Source organism: Didymella exigua (assembly GCF_010094145.1).
Source record: "Didymella exigua CBS 183.55 unplaced genomic scaffold M421scaffold_20, whole genome shotgun sequence".
NCBI classification, from domain to species: Eukaryota; Fungi; Ascomycota; class Dothideomycetes; order Pleosporales; family Didymellaceae; genus Didymella; species Didymella exigua.
Genome location: NW_022984794.1, coordinates 399,817 through 415,484, shown reverse-complemented (window position 1 = coordinate 415,484; position 15,668 = coordinate 399,817). Strand labels below are relative to the sequence as shown.

The window sequence follows — 15,668 nt, the reverse complement described above, 5'->3', positions numbered from 1 at the left end:
TTTGTACAGAGTCACTAGCGCATTGTTCGACGCTTCGCGTGTCTCGCTCGGCGGAACCTTCTTCGGTCCGCCGAGGGGTAGCAGGGCGACTTCTTTGTCAACTTGGTCGCCGAAAGAGACATGTAGGCTCCTGGGTGCAGTTTTGATACCGGCAACATGCGTAAACAGTCCGATACCTTGTGCGCTCGGATGCGCCCACAGAGGTCAGCGGCTAGAACAGAGCTTGACGATGTCGCTGTTGATGCGGGCCTTGCGTGCAGCCTGGATGACAGAGGGAACAGGGTCGGCGCCCATTCTGGTTGAGGGCGCCGAGGTTCCAGACTTTCATCTGAACATTCCTACGGAGTGTGAGAATAGGCGCGTCGTCGCGCGGGGCAAGAGCTACCGCGCGTTACCGATAAGTGACGCGCTAAGAAACCGCGCTACGATCGGATTGACATCACAGCGTCATCTCTTAATCATCCGTCTGCGTTTCACTCCACACTGAGCGAGATGGAACTGTTACACTGACATCAGGGCGGTTGCCATTGGGCGTGCGCGTCATGATGGCCAAGTCGTGGATTACCCCTTGACGCCGGATCCTATGAGTAGATCCGCAAGTGTCCACTCAGATACTGACAGCACACCTGCCCTGTGAGATTTAAGCTGACCTGCACCTCCCTCGAATATGCAATCTTCAAGACTACTTAGGCCTGCTCTCGTACTACAAAACACTGCGAGACAAACACCACATTTACGAACTATTGCAACAAGGCTGTCTACCAGACCTTTTTCTACTGAGAACAGCGACCGACTGAAAGGCCCAGTATCAACAGAGTCACAAATACCCGGCATGGAGGCCATCAAGAACACTATCGCCGAGAATCTCGGCAAGATTATCCCTGGCAATGAGCTCGCATCTGCGGAAAATCAATTCTCGCTTGATGCCGTCCCAGATTTGTCTGGCAAAGTCGCAGTGGTGACCGGAGGCTCAGAAGGCATCGGCTATGGCTGCACACACACCTTGCTGAAGAAGAACGTGAAGAAGCTCTTCATCCTCTCTCAGTCGGATGACATCGCCGCAGATGCCATCAAAGCCATCAAGGAAGAGATGGGCGAGGAGACAGGCAACCGCGTAGTATGGATGAAGTGCGACCTGTCCGACTGGGAAGAAACCGGCCGCACAGCATTCAAGATCGCTGAACAGACAGATCGCATCGATATCCTGATCAACAACGCCGCGCGCGGAATCATGACCTACCAGCTGGCCAGAAACGGCGTCGACCTACACATGGCGATCAACCATTTCGGCCACGTAGTCCTGACTTCGCACCTGCTGCCCATTTTGAAGGAGACCGCAAAGAAAGGCAAGGTCCGCATCGTATGCACATCCTCAAACCTGCACGAGCAAACACCCTCCGACACACAGTTCGCGTCCATCGACGAACTCAATACGGACTTGGGCGCACAACCCCAATACGCGCGCTCTAAGCTCGCCGCGCTTCTCTACACGAAATATCTCTCCCGCCACCTGACTCCCCAACACCCCAACATCCTCGCCAATGCAATTCACCCTGGCATCGTCGAAACCCGACAAAGCACTGAGCACATCCACGAAGCGTTCCCGCTGGGCGGATACGCCATGTCCGTCGGAATGGCGCCGTTCAAGAAGACGCAGTTTGAGGGCGCGGTGAGCACAATGTACGCGGCGACTATGACGGAGAAGAGCGGACAGTACATTTGTCCTCCGGCGATCGTGGAGAAGGGGAGTGACAAGGCGAATGATGTGGAGCTGGGCGAGAGGCTGATGGATTTGACCTGGAAGGTGGTCAAGGAGAAGACGAAGAGTCAGAGTGCGGATAAGGGGTGTCCTTTCAGGGAGTCGTAGAGGGTGAGCCAGAGCTACACCAGTCAATGGTGTAATACCACGCATATTTCCACGCTGGCTGAGGGGCACTTGATGCTGTGGTTTGTGGGTTAAAGTTTTGTCTATGCGCTTTTCAGACTCGTGATTGTAAAGGCTAACGTGCATGAGAACGTGGTCAGTGTCTGCTGTGATGACTAGCAGGCCTGAGCGACCTCGTGAGGACCGTCAAGAAGGACAGTCGCATTCTAATCTTGCGGTGGGATTTATACTCCCGGAGCACTCGCTGGGATTGTTATATGCGGAAGCTTAAGAAGAGATCCAGCTCAAGCGACTTTGATCCTGAACTCGATGGAAGCTGTCTCAATGTCAGTCCATTTCTCTTTATGGGAGCAGGATTCCCACTCACCCACTCAAGCAGTCGTATGTAGCAGCTTTAGCGTGACACCTTGCTGTCTGAAGGCCGCAATCAATTCCAATTCCTGCCGAGTAAAAGCCCTGGTCGTGATTCCAGAAGGCAAGCGCTCACTGTACGTGATGGTCAGCTCACGCAGACTGCCGACACCCGTACCCCGCTCAATCCTGGACAGAAGCGTGCCAATCACTATTCGTGCGCAGCCAGACGGCTCCAGCTTCGTCAAGGATTGGGGTAGCCTGTACAGCACGATCATAGAATTAGCAGTATCTGGGTTCAGTGCAGCGTTACTGATCAGAGTGTGACTGGCTCTGAGGTAGTGGAGGTCGTCGAATACAGGCTTACAGTGCGCAACGCGATGAGGCGCTACAAATCGCTCATTGATGATTAGAGTCTCCAGCGTAAGGAAGGTTGCCAGGGAGCCGATGCGGTTGCACTCCTGGTGTTGTGATGGCGGTGGAAAGCGGTAAGGAATCTTCCAATGCTCCACGTACGATTCCAGTACGTCTGAGTCTTGGCGAGGACTCTGTTGAGAGAGTACTCGAACGTGACCAGACCACTAAAGGCGCCGACGATGCGCTCGACGGACCTGTGAGGTACCCAGCAGTTAGCGAAGCAGAGTGTGGTAGCCGAGATGGTGCCTGGTGTACGTGGGAAGAACTCAAGGAAACCCAGGGTGATGCCCATGTTCGAGAACTCGAGCCTATTAAGGCCTGGTAGGCACGCAAGGGCATAGCAACCTCTCGAGAGTTTTCTGTTGGTGGTACCGACGAACTTGAGATTCTGGAGTATTTCTAGCATACCGGTCATGTCCCACGGCAAACAGTTTGTCGCACCTCCCAATTCGAGCGTAGCGATGTGGCGCAGGGGCGTGGAGGATAAGGTGAACAGAAGCGTCTGCCTTGCGAAGCCCAAAGTTCTGGCCCCATGAGATGGTGTGTTTAGGAGGCTTGCCAGTTAGCGCTTGCATGGCCGATCTGAAAAAATTGACGGTACTGGGCAGTATAGGTTGTGTACCCTGCGCAACGTGTCCATGCCGCGTAGCAAAGCGCAACCTGAAGATTGTGAATCGGGAGGCATTTCTGATTACACTCTCGCCGAAATTGTTCCCGGTGCTTGTGAAGAGTACTTGAGGCGCCCTTGCACTGGTTTTGGCGCGGTGCAACAGAGCGTCCAAGGCGGATTCAATCTCGTCAGTGTTTCCATCGAAGAAGTCGAGGGCGCAGTTCTGCAGCACCTTCAGGGTGCACTCTGCGATACTTCTGGACACAAGAACCAGAGCAGAAAGGGCTATGTAGTCGTCGGTAAGGTGATCGAAGGTCAAGAACTGGAGCTCTGGTGGGAGCTCTGCGAGGCTCGTGTTGATCTACACTGAAACATGATAATGGTTAGCTTGGCTAGTAGTCAGCTGGCTTCGAGATCAAGGAGTAGTGGCACCTACATGATTCAGCTTCTCTTCGTACCAATTTTGCTTTGAGGTGGGGAAGTGATCAGTTGGCGGGGGCAAGGGACGGCGCAACGCAAGCGACGCTTATCTGTCAGGCAGTGCAGTGAAGCCAATGAGACCCACACATACAGCCTTATCACACTTCGGAAACCGTGATTCGAGCATTTTCGCAGATGAGTGGCACAATTCTCAACTTTGGAAGCACAGCTACTCGCACCACGGAGTAGGGTGTTGAAGGCTGTATTGACTACACTGCAATTGTCGCACCATGAAAGACATCACTGAGGACCTTCACAGTAGCACTGATACATGTTCTTGATTTTGATGAGTAGTTTTGGCTACATGCCTTGCATACCGAGACTACCATAGTTCAAGGAAACGATCCCCTGAATAGATCATGTGTTTCCTGCATTAAGAAACTCGACTCACTGAGCCTGAGAGCTTTCCCAACTGATGAACACAATTAACCAACAGAGCAGAGTAAAAGTATTTTTATAACATCTAGACACATTCTGAAGTCGGACCAATTCTATCTCAGGGTCAGTCTTTCCTGCTCACTCCGTGTCCAGAAAAGCGTGGCTCACCTGCTGCCACAGCATCTGAGAGTTATCTCTAGAGCTTCTGGATCAGAAAGTTAGCGTCCAGATGGTCGCGTGAATTTGACATCCACACCACGTCCTAAAAAGGACGTCTTCAGTTCCTGTTCACGCTAGTAAATAGTAGCAACTAGGTGCTTCTGATGCGGTCGGGCGTACATGACTTCCAGAGCGCGCAAGCCAGACACCAGGTCGAGCAGCCCCATAGACCGAACAATGCCGCTCAAAGACCGAGTGATGGTCACATCGTTACAACGGTAAAGATTAAGTTTCCGAAGAGATGTAGGAAGACTCATGATTACCCCAAGCTCTTTTTTTTTGGAGGGTCGCCTTCTCCTTGGAAAACATTGCAGGCCGGATCGTGAGGCGTCACGCTGGTCTGGTTGACTTTCAAGGACTCCAAGACAGTGAATACAGCCAGTGGACCGATATGTTTACAGCGTACCATGGAGGGAGAGACTGAACTTGTGATAGTCAAGTGCTTGAGCGTAAGTCTGTGTGGATGAAGGTTGGCGAGCATCTGACCCACGTGGTAGTACTGGTAATTCTGAGGCTGCGCAGTCCATCGAGAGGAGTTGAACGAGTACTCGAGCGTGACAAGGCTGTTACAGGCCTTGATGATCTTAGCCAGCGCTTTGGCGGATACTCAGGTCTCGGTGAAGCGGACTTTGGTAATGGAGAGGCAGCCGTGGACGCATGAGATTGTTGCGGTGCAGTCGGTCCGACAGGCCTTGATTGTCACCTCTGTTGACTACCTTGGACTAGCACGTCTCAGGGCATGTATATATGGTCGCCTCCTAGCTAGCAAGCAACTCAGCGCAGTTTTCCATCGATATACAGCGGCTACGTTTGCCGCAACAGAGATGAACTTCGGTGTGATGCTAATTTTAGAGAACTCGAGTGTAACGAGGCTGATCTGGGTCGCCAACCGATAGCAGTACCTAGAGAACTTGCTGTTGGTGATATTGACCAGCTTGAGAGTGTGCAGGGCTGTGAGTCTTCCACGCAGATCCTAAGGGAGGTACACTGTGTTGCCTCCGAGTTCGAGAGTAGCAATATGGCGCATAGTACGGAATATGAGATGAATGGAGGCGTCTGCCGCGCGAAGAGAGAACGCGTTGCGCCAGTTCTGTCGATCGTGACGGTCATTGCCTGAGAGAATGCGCATCATCGCTTCAAACTTGGCCATATCACTACGTATACAAGACTCGGACTCATATACGCGGCAAGATGGCACCGAAAATACGCATGCATCAGGGTGCAGTGCTGCAAAAGGCGTCATTGAAGTAGAGCAGTGCTGTGTGCGCTCTGTGAAGGTGAGGCCAGGACCAGGAGCGTAGTGTACGTCTGCTTACTTCAGTCTCTAAGAGACAGCAGTCTTCTAGGTAGTCTGAGTTTTTCAGTCCCGAATTTGTGTTGTAGTGGGCAGTCAGTGTGGAGAGGGAAAAGCGGGCGAGTCACGCTGCCAAATGCCGGGAGACTACTCTTGCCATGTTCACGACGAGGGCATTTCAACTACTCTATGGCTGAACGTCAATATCATAGGCTTTCATAGGACAGGACACCAGTGGATTGACACATCTCAGACAATGCAATCTTCACCCCGGCAAAAAACCTGCACCGCATCACCGCCGCCCTCCAAGTCTGTCCCGCAGCGAAGCGCTGCACCGACGATGCTACCTCTCAGGCCAGAGATACCTCGTTCCTACAGCGTCTATAATCTCTCGTACGCATCCGAACAGGCTCCGACTGCTTGCTTCGATCCTTCAGTTGGCTCGTATCGGTAGCAAACACAGTTGTCAACAATCACTTGGGTGGGGCCCAGCGACCTCGGATTGAATTGATTGATTACCTGTTCGAGTCTAGCAGTTACATGCACAGGTTTAATTCCTACTTTTTTGGGTAAGCGCGTGAATGTGAGGTCGAAAATGACTCGATTGCTGACAAGGCGGCAGCAAACACTGCAATTATCCGAGTGTGCACAACTTCTGGGAACGACGAGGACCATCGTTGCGACAGCTACCACGGAGACTGAGTTCCTCAATGTATTTCTCCACCATGAGTAACGACTGCTGCGCCTACTACACCGCCATTTCATGGCGGAACACATCTTCTCGATCTGTTCTGGTAGCGGCCCCCCACGGCTGCTTGCTGAAAAGTATGCCTATAGTACAGCCAGAGAGTCGCCTCAAGCCGAGCGAGGCGAAATAACAACGAACAAATGTCATGAACGATGCGACAATAACAGAAGCGAGGTAGTATGTAGGGGGCGACATTTCGAACCTCAGCCAGACAAGTCATCAGACCGAATGTTGTGATGTTTCTTCAATTCCAGTCCAGAATTCTGCTTTCGTTCCAGAAAGTAGCCGTGTAGTTGCTCGACAATAGGTCTTGATCTTGGATGTGTAATGGCTGATGGTGCTTTACAGGACGGTCGTTAAGAGGGAATATACTTTAGCCGAATTTGGTTGGCGGTCGTACGTCTACCTCCGTCGCAGACTCCGTCGCACTGGCCCGGTCTGGACATCATCACAGACGCCTCTGATCTTTCTGCATCACGTTCGTTCTCTGCAAATCCCACAGATATCCCAGCCACATAATTTGAAGGCGATCTGGTTACCATTGAGCATCAGTCCGCAGAATACGCTCTCATTGAGACTGCTCGCCGATCCAGTGCCTGCACCGACCAAGAACTACAGAGGCGCGACGAGTTTTTGCGACCTCCACACGCGTTTGGTCTTGCCAATGCAGTCAAATTGTTTCGTAGGCAGCTGATGAGTTCACTGGCGCGTAAAAGACGCGTTCCAGGGCTGCTGTTGCCGTCCTTCTGGAGGATGCGGTTGCCGTAACGAACGGCCACTGTCGATTCCATGCGAACATCGCTGTAGCACCATCTATCCAGCATTGATGGCTGGAATCTTATTCAGACTGAGCTTTGTCCAGGTTTTGTGCGCCAACGATGCCAAAGAGCCATGGAGCGACCCGTCACCAATAGACACTGCACCTTTCCGGTGCACAAACTTCCGTCGAGCCTTCTCTTGCTGTGTAAGAAGAGAGTCGCTTCTGGTAATCGGTGCTATCGACTGCACCACGTCGTTGACTTTCGAGTTCAGCGATAATACCCCTGTCGTGCGTGGCAACGGCTCCAGTACAACACTTCGTCGCGGTCCATAGACACCTTTGGTCTTCGAGATACTGCCTTCGCGAAGCGACGGATTCGACAAAGTCAACGGAAACTCAACATGCTCAACGTGCCCCAAAAACTTGTCAATCTCCATGGCCTCAATTCCCATATTTTTGCCCAGGACCTGAGCAACCTCAGAGCGATTTCTGGAGTAGTAGACCGCGTCGCGATACACATCGACTTTGGATCTGCTATAGTCGATATCGAAATTGTAGCAGGGATCAACGAGACCCATGAATCCGTAAACCTTATCTCGGGGGTCTTCGCACTTGTTGCCGCTGAACTCGAGGATGCACCACTCCAGCGAGCTTGGCAGTCTCTCTACATTCAGAGCTAGTAACGACATCGCGCTTGATGGATTAAGATCCAATTTTGCGAAAAATGAATTCGCAGTTCGTCCGACTGTGTCTTGTATAGCGTCCCAGGATATCCATAAATTGCCTGGGGTCAGGAAGCGTACATGCTGCGCCAAGAGGACTTCTTGCACGATCCAGAGCCGGCTGAAGTATTCGTTACGCAAAAGCTGGGCCAAAGCTGCGGGATCCTGGAAGGATACAAAATCTCGCGCATTGTCGTCATTCAGCCAGACAGTCACCGAATAGCATTGACTATAGATGCGTGACATAAAGCGTACCTGGTGATTGCGCTCTTTCACGTTCGTCTGGTCAATGCTGATCTGGTCGATCCAGAGCCATTCGGGACGCCCCGGCTCCTGTCGAAACTCTCTCAAGAAATGGAAGAGGTTCTTCCGGATATCGAGCCAACGTCCATCGACCGTGATCAGATAACTTGGTTTGGCTGGTCCCCACGTGTACGATAAGGCTGAGTACTTGGGTGCGTTGTTGATGTCGAATATCTGAAGATGGACAGTCAAGGGCTCATTGAATCGTGCGCGTTCGATCATAACCAGGCGAATCTGCTCTCTTGCCTCCTGAAGAGGCTGATGCGTGTACGGAGCGCTTCGACCCATTGCGCTGGGAGCTTTGACAAAGGCTCAAGCGAGCATTGTGCGAAGCGGGAACGAGCTTTGGTGAGGCCGCTGCAGTGCGCTCTACGGGTGACCGCTGTCTCGAAACTTAGACGGTAGGATGCAAAATGTCCGGACACATGCCTCGAAGTTGTGTGACAGAACTCAACACGGGTGCCGGCTGAACGCCAGTGGCTTTGGGGCGGAGCAGGGATTGGAGACGCTTACCGGTGATCCTGCAACATCGCGTTCTAACTCAATACTCTCAGCAAGAAAGTCAGTGCTAGACACCTGTCCTGTTCGTGATTTGAGGTTCGCAACATAATTTAAGAGTCTGCAGCATAGGCTGACAGCTAGTACGAGCTTCCTCGTCTCCTGTAATGCAGAGACGATAACTAGAGCAGACGTCAGCTGCAACAAAACCCCTCATATCCTCCTCAGCTAGCCCCCAGGAACACGCAGAACTCCACCTTGTTGGCCGACCTCAGTCATGCCGACCCTTGGACGTCAGGTATCGACTACGGTTTCACATGGTCAACACCGCGCAGCCACGGCTCAAGCACTGAAGTGCACTGTGCCACTCACCTTCCTTCTGTTCTACGCTCACTATACCAGAGCATCCATAAACCTCGTGGTGCGGGACCCAAGGCCAGTATTTGAACGGAGCGCTCGGATATGCCTTCAAGGCGCTGTGGAACTGCTTTCTAGAACATCCAGGAACTAAAGTTTACAAACTCGGACACGTACTTGACGATAAAAATCTCGTGGACTAGGCGGTCTTGACTGAAGTATCTGTCCTGGAGCAGCGGGTCGGAAGCCAAAAGAGGCAGTCCTCGTCGCTGTGTGTAACGATGGTAACTAGATGACTTCAGCGATCGATTCTGGCCGTTAGGAAGCCCGTTGCGATCTGCTCTTTTCTCTGGTTCCGTTCTATCATGCTAGAAGACACCCAGTAGATAGTGTCACCGATGTGCGCTCAACGCGCAGGACGAACACAATAATTCAGGGCTTTGTTGAAGTATATTGCCTGGATATCTCAACGGGATGGCTCGCAGCTACCTTTCCGACTAGGTGGAACGAGCTGGATGGCCCTACCCGATAACAAGGCGAATGAGTGGGAGAAGTACTGTCGTATGGACTTCGGGGCGATAAGGTGAACTCGTGTACCTAACCTGCTCGGCAGTGTTCAAGATACTGATCCTGAGTTTATTCTCAAAGACACAGTCGTCGAGTTCACAATTGTAGTTGAGATCGGAACCTAGTAAGTCTGCGCACGTCAGAAATGCCATACCCAACCCACTGAGCCTATTACTCCGCGGCCAAGACGATTCATAGCAGTTCTTAAGTTCCTTTTTCAGCATTCTCGCCTTGGCGTTTCAAGGCGTTTTACACCGACGGCCTCGTTGCAGGGATTTCGGAAGAAGAGAACCACCAGCGCGTCGCCAATTAACGCCCCACCCGAAACATTACCCATAAATCATTCGGTCCAGTCCTGAAGACCGCACCCAATCCGGTAAACTCTGTGGAATTGACCGCGAATCGCATGCACGCATGCAGATGAGGCTCCCGCTGCCAATATGACTTTGTTGCAACGTCCAATCTATGTCAGTAAGATAGTCCAGATCATGTACTTATGGAGATTGGAAATGACGATGGGGTGGAATCGCGGGCCGGTACCTCTGAGATGTCTTGAATTGCTGTCTTGAGCTGCGACCTACAGTTGGATAAATACTGCGCAGGTTCGAACATTTTTGGGTCTGCATCCAACGCTCACTCATTTCATCCGCTCCTTACTCAGTCGAACATTCAATATGAAGTCTGCCCTTGTCCTCGTTGCCGCTGTGGCATCTGTCTCCGCCCACTCGACATGGCAGCAACTGTGGGTTGGCACAAACGATCAGGCTGGCAAGTGCGTTCGTACCGTGAAGGACAACAGCCCAGTTGAGAGCTTGACATCTGCCGACATGTTCTGTGGTCGCGGGCCAGCTACGTCGACTGGCGTCTGCGAGGTTGCTGGTAAGCATGTCCCATCAAAGAGTCCATAAACTACAGAAGAACTTTCCGACAAGACAATTTACTTTCTTGTGATGGGAGCTAACACGAACAGCCGGCTCACCCCTTACCGTTGAATTGCACGCTCAGCCTGGCGACCGCTCTTGTTCTAACCCCGCCATCGGCGGTGCTCACTACGGACCCGTCCTGGTCTACATGGCCAAGGTCGCCGATGCCACCACCGCCACCACCGGTTCCTTCTTCAAGGTCGCCGAGGATGGCTACAATGGCACCACTCCCACATGGGGCACTGAGATCCTCAACGCCAATTGCGGAAAACGCGCTTTCACTGTCCCCAAGAGCATTGCTGCTGGCAACTACCTCGTCCGCGCTGAAGTTCTCGCGCTTCACGCTGGCGCAGGCAACCCCCAGCCGTACGTCAGCTGCTTCCAGGTTAAGGTCACTGGAGGAGGAAGCGAGAACCCTACTGGTGTCTCTTTCCCTGGCGCGTACAAGCTCACTGACCCTCTCTTTTCCAAGGCTATCTACGATTCTACGTTCCAGTACGTCAGCCCCGGGCCCGCTGTCTACTCTGGTTAGGTGCATCGATGATCGACTTGTTATTCTGCGCACGATCGATTTTCTGGCTTATTGTACATATGATAGCTTACGAACTGTAAATAAAGAGCTTGTGCTCAAATTTGGTTTTTCGCATGCGCCTGGATGGCTGCAACTGAGTGTCTTGAAACTTCATCAGAGAACACCTTCTTTTCCAGGACAATGCGCTCTCCTTGAATGTAATATCGTACCATCTGCCCCCCGCTACGCCTTGAGAGCAGACCTTCGACCTCATCTGATCCGGTCTTGAGAGGCCTTCATTTCAAGTTCGACTCACATGGTGGTATTTGCTTCCTGTCTCGTCTTTGCAGCATAGCAAGTCCTTGCTTTGACACTACACCAACGTCTCTGAAAATCCATGACAGAGGCTAACTCGTTCGCAGTGATCGTTTCGTTGAGCGATGACCATGGTGCCGAAAATATCCCTTTCGAACGAGAGCTGCACTGAGTTATAGCCTGAGCCGCTCCAGCTTATGTTGCGATAACGCTCGCACACGCTAAGGGTACTCAGTGGTGATGCAAGGCTACCGATAGCGCCCATTGGAGTCAATATCGTTGCCAGTGAGGGCGAAGTCGTGCTCTTGTAAGTTAAGAATCAAAAGGAAGACCATGGACAATTTGAGGAGATTGCACCGTCCTGATGCAGGAGCTGGACAGCTCTGGCAAGCGCCAGCCTGTGCCTCTCTGCAAAGCCGCTCAGTGCAACCCCCCCAATCGCATCGACATCTTGACGACTCTGATACACGACATGAAAAACTCAGTGGAACGATACAAATTTGATAATCGGTATCTGCGATGCAATTGAAAAGCAACTCACTCGCTGGTTCTTATACCAGCACCTTCTCGACGACCCATCCTTTGGCACCCTCGTTCTTCTGCACTACCTTCCTCACACCTAGTCCCCAGCCTTGACTTCCCTTTTCACCCACCAGATGCATCTCGACCTCGCACTCGCGTCGCTCTGGCGCGCCAACCGCGCGCGGCAACTGCGCAATCTTGCCCTTCGGCTTCGAAGCCTGCAGCAGCGGTGTACCCAGCGCAATATTGATGAGCTGAGGCCGAGTGACAGGCGTGAGTGGGTGCATGCGCGTCTTCGGTGTTCTTGCGCCCTGGATGCTTGATGCAGAGGCGCGCTGCAGGTGCGAGTAGATGATGTAGCCCGGCAACTTGGCGGGCGGGGTGCGAGCGAGAAGCGTCGAAGGGTGGAGATATACGTATTTTTCGTTTGGATCGTCGCTGCGTGTCTCTGTCGACGAGAAGAGCGTGACATACGGGACGTCGATCGCTGTCTTGGGCTTGCGGGCTAGCTCTGGGGGAACGGGTGCGAGGTCGGCGCGCATGGCAACTTGGTCGATGAAACCTGCTGCGCAGATCTGAGTCAACAGGTTGATGGTCTTTTCTGATGGCGCCGGCAGCTTGGGGCTGTAGGCACCAATGGCGGTTGGGCGATGTGTGCGTACGATGCTGGTCAGCTGCTGGCGGAGCTGACTGGCTTCGTGCATGGCTTTGGTGTTGAGGAACATTTCCTCGCAGAACCGCTTTGGGTCGGTCTCATACGCGTACGCGCAGATGGCGTTGCTGGATTTGATGCAGTCGCTTTGCTTTGCGTTAACACTCAGCTTGGCCAGAGCCGCGTTGTAAGCCTTGCGCATCCGAGAGCGCTCCTCAGCCTCGATGTTATCTTGCTCCGTGCGAACAGCGTCTGGGTCTCTTGTTGGCTCGCGGAGACCTAGCTTGTTCTCTGGAATGATGAGCTCTGGTACAGACAAGGCAGATACTAGCGCAATGATCTCAGCTGTGAGATTTTGAGTAACGCCCATGGCCAACATGCGCGCAAAGCGAGGGTTGAGAGGGTACAACGACAGCTCATGACCCAGCTTAGTGACCTTGCCGTCAGGTGACAGCGCTCCGAGGTACGACAAAAGATTCTCGGCTCGCTGGAGGCTGTCACGGTCTGGCGGTGTTGGAAATGGGAAATTGACCACAGGCGCGCCCATGCTCCTGAGTTGCAGAACTACGCCCTCGAGTGGCGTTCTCAGAATCTCTGGTGCTGCATACTCTTCAAAATCGCGCTCAAAGATGGCAGAAGAATAGAGGCGGTAGCAGTGACCAGGGCCAGTACGACCAGCACGACCAGCTCTCTGGTTGGCACTAGCTTTGCTGATCCACCCTACTTCGAAGCTCTGCACACCAGTGATGAGATCGTACTTCTTCTCCTTCGCTCGCCCGCAATCAAATACGTATCGAACTCCAGGAATGGTCAAACTGGTTTCCGCAACGTTGGTAGCCAGAACAATCAATCGAGACCCCTCCGGCGGCGGCTCGAAGACGCGCATTTGCTGACTTGTTGGCAGCTGCGAGTACAGTGGTAAGACGTGCACATTCATGACAGTATCCTCGGGCTTCTCTTCGTTGATATCGAACTCCTTGTCGTCCTCATCGTCGTCCAGACCCATAATGACGGAGTCCTCAGAGTCAGAACCATCATTATCCTCGTCGTTCTGGTCGGGGCCGAACTCGAGATCCTCGGTCTCAACAGGCGCTTCCGCAGGGTTGATTCGTACCTTGCCAGTCTTGACATCCTGACCTTGTGTTGAGGGGAATGCCTGTTTAAGACGCTTCGCCAGGTGCATGATCTCGCCTTGGCCCGTGAGGAAGACGAGCATGGCGCCAGATGGCAGCTTGCGGTGTCCTCGAACAACCTTGCGATACATCTCTTCGACATAGTCGCGCTCAGTCTGACGGGCAAAATGATTGGTAACTGTGTATTGGCGACCCTCGGCCTTGAGCAGTGGCGGAGGTTCACTCCTGAAGAGGCGCTTGTTCTCTGTAAAGTCCGATATTCTGAGGGTAGCCGACATGATCACCAGTTTGAGAGGCTTGACTTTCAGATCCTCTTTCGACATCCCCGCTCGAAGTTCGACGATCCTGCTGAGCATACCGATGAGGATATCGGTGTTGACACTGCGTTCGTGGGCCTCATCAATGACGATAGCAGAGTACTTTGACAGGATAAAATCTTGTGTGATCTCGCGCAGAAGTACACCGTCGGTCATGAACTTAACTGCGGTCTTTGCGTTTGTTGTAGTGTCGAATCGGATCTGATGAGCAACCTTCGAACCATGATCTCCCAGCTCGGCGCCAACACGCTTCGACATACTGACCGCTGCGACTCGTCGGGGCTGCGTAACGCCGATCAAGCCTGGCGTGGGCCCGTCTGGCGCACCGTAGCCGGCTTCAAAGAGAAACTGTGGTACCTGCGTAGTCTTGCCACTACCTGTAGCTCCCCAGACAACGACCACGTCATTATTGTGTATCGCCTCCATTATCTTCTGCTCCTCTGCAACTACCGGGAGCTGCATCCTAGCTTCCTGAATCTCTGGTGTTCTTTTCACTGCCACGCTGTATGCTTTTCTCGTTGCGTCGGTCGCCGTGTTCGTCTCGAGTTCTCGCGGGAGAGGATCTTGCTCGGGGGCTCTTGGTGTGAAATTGGCGGGCTTCGTGGGTATTGTCAGATCGAGTTGGTTCGACGGCACAAAGCCTATCTGTTCGTTCCGTTGACTCGTCGCCCAAGCCTTGAAGGCTGACGTCCGTTCCTTATGGGCAGCTTTCCTCTCCTTCTCATCAAGACTATCGTCGCTGTCGCTGTCTTCGTCGGAATCTTCCTCATCCGAACCCTCTGAGTAGTCCGATCTTTCTGAGCCCTCCGATTCTGAATCTGCGTCCTCTTCGTCTTCTTCGATGTCTGACTCCTCGGTCGGCTCTGCTTCGGCTCCTTCATAGTTCTTAGCCCGTGCCTCTTCAGCGCCCTCCTCACCCGAGCTGAAGCCTTCCCAAGCTACCTCTTCTTCGATCACGATGGGCTTGGCCTTCGCCTTTCTACGTTTCCTGACTTGTATGATCGGCTTGCCTGACCCGTCTAGGTCGAGGGGACGCTTCAAGCCGCCTCCAAAGAGGCCGAAGCTGCCAGCAAATGCTACGGGTGGCTCGGTTGTAGTCGGTGTGGTTGTGGGTTCTGGTGATCTCCGCGGTGATCGACTTCGTTTGCGTGACCCCAACGTGGAGCCTTTCATTGACTTTCTGGATGGTGCAGGCACTGTCTCACTCCCATTATCGGAGGCAGAGCTCTCGATCTCGGGTTCCCTGACAGTGTGCTCCTCGAACAGCAGCTCTTCATTCCTCTCGACATCTACACCAGCTCTCCTTTCAGCTAAAGCGCGTCGTAGGGCTTCGCGCTTGGTATCACCGCCTCTCCCGAGCTTACTGGAGCTCTGGAAGAGACTTGTGTCGACTTTGTGGGATTGTGAAGCCAGCTTCTTGAGAAGCTCCAGATTCTCTTCTTTCTTGAGCTTTGTGTCAATGTATTTGTCCAGGCGCTTCTTTTTCTTGCCGCTCATCTTGCTTTGCGATTCACGCACAAGCTCGTTCTTCATTGCGCGCCTCTTTTCATCGCGCTCGCTCTGCTCTGCCGGCAGAATCTGCTCGGCGTTGGCTTCGGCGGGGACATCGTTGGTAGCAGCTTTCCGGCGCGCTACCACCTTATGCTTACGCTGACGAGGGACGAACTTGGGCATCTTTCGTCGTGGTCCTTGTATCCAATCTTCGA

At 52.9% G+C, this 15,668-nt stretch overlaps 6 protein-coding genes across 6 annotated transcripts; 2 read left to right on the top strand and 4 right to left on the bottom strand.

Moving 5' to 3' along the window:
* Nucleotides 1-494: 494 nt before the first annotated feature.
* Nucleotides 495-2,020, top strand: M421DRAFT_422456 (retinol dehydrogenase 12). Its single transcript, XM_033593169.1, has one exon. It carries the CDS (start codon nucleotides 668-670, stop codon nucleotides 1,865-1,867), a length of 1,200 nt encoding a protein of 399 aa, XP_033447103.1. The 5' UTR covers nucleotides 495-667; the 3' UTR covers nucleotides 1,868-2,020.
* Nucleotides 2,021-2,256: 236 nt separating this feature from the next.
* Nucleotides 2,257-3,870, bottom strand: M421DRAFT_93745 (uncharacterized protein; the record flags this gene model as incomplete). The annotated part of the gene is made up of 4 exons (XM_033598140.1): nucleotides 2,257-2,528; nucleotides 2,753-2,961; nucleotides 3,062-3,624; nucleotides 3,835-3,870. The coding sequence occupies 4 exons, from the start codon at nucleotides 3,868-3,870 to the stop codon at nucleotides 2,257-2,259; spliced, it is 1,080 nt and encodes a 359-aa protein (XP_033447102.1).
* A 2,470-nt stretch (nucleotides 3,871-6,340) lies between these two features.
* Nucleotides 6,341-6,671, bottom strand: M421DRAFT_422455 (uncharacterized protein). Its single transcript, XM_033593168.1, has one exon. The coding sequence runs from the start codon at nucleotides 6,575-6,577 to the stop codon at nucleotides 6,383-6,385; it is 195 nt and encodes a 64-aa protein (XP_033447101.1). The 5' UTR covers nucleotides 6,578-6,671; the 3' UTR covers nucleotides 6,341-6,382.
* Nucleotides 6,672-7,195: 524 nt separating this feature from the next.
* Nucleotides 7,196-8,455, bottom strand: M421DRAFT_93744 (uncharacterized protein; the record flags this gene model as incomplete). The annotated part of the gene is made up of 1 exon (XM_033598139.1): nucleotides 7,196-8,455. One exon carries the CDS (start codon nucleotides 8,453-8,455, stop codon nucleotides 7,196-7,198), a length of 1,260 nt encoding a protein of 419 aa, XP_033447100.1.
* A 1,808-nt stretch (nucleotides 8,456-10,263) lies between these two features.
* M421DRAFT_396282 (lytic polysaccharide monooxygenase) lies at nucleotides 10,264-11,251 on the top strand (the record flags this gene model as incomplete). Its single annotated transcript, XM_033590104.1, has 2 exons — nucleotides 10,264-10,468; nucleotides 10,560-11,251. The coding sequence occupies 2 exons, from the start codon at nucleotides 10,264-10,266 to the stop codon at nucleotides 11,042-11,044; spliced, it is 690 nt and encodes a 229-aa protein (XP_033447099.1). The 3' UTR covers nucleotides 11,045-11,251.
* A 638-nt stretch (nucleotides 11,252-11,889) lies between these two features.
* M421DRAFT_66666 (P-loop containing nucleoside triphosphate hydrolase protein) lies at nucleotides 11,890-15,636 on the bottom strand (the record flags this gene model as incomplete). The annotated part of the gene is made up of 1 exon (XM_033596342.1): nucleotides 11,890-15,636. One exon carries the CDS (start codon nucleotides 15,634-15,636, stop codon nucleotides 11,890-11,892), a length of 3,747 nt encoding a protein of 1,248 aa, XP_033447098.1.
* Nucleotides 15,637-15,668: the final 32 nt, after the last annotated feature.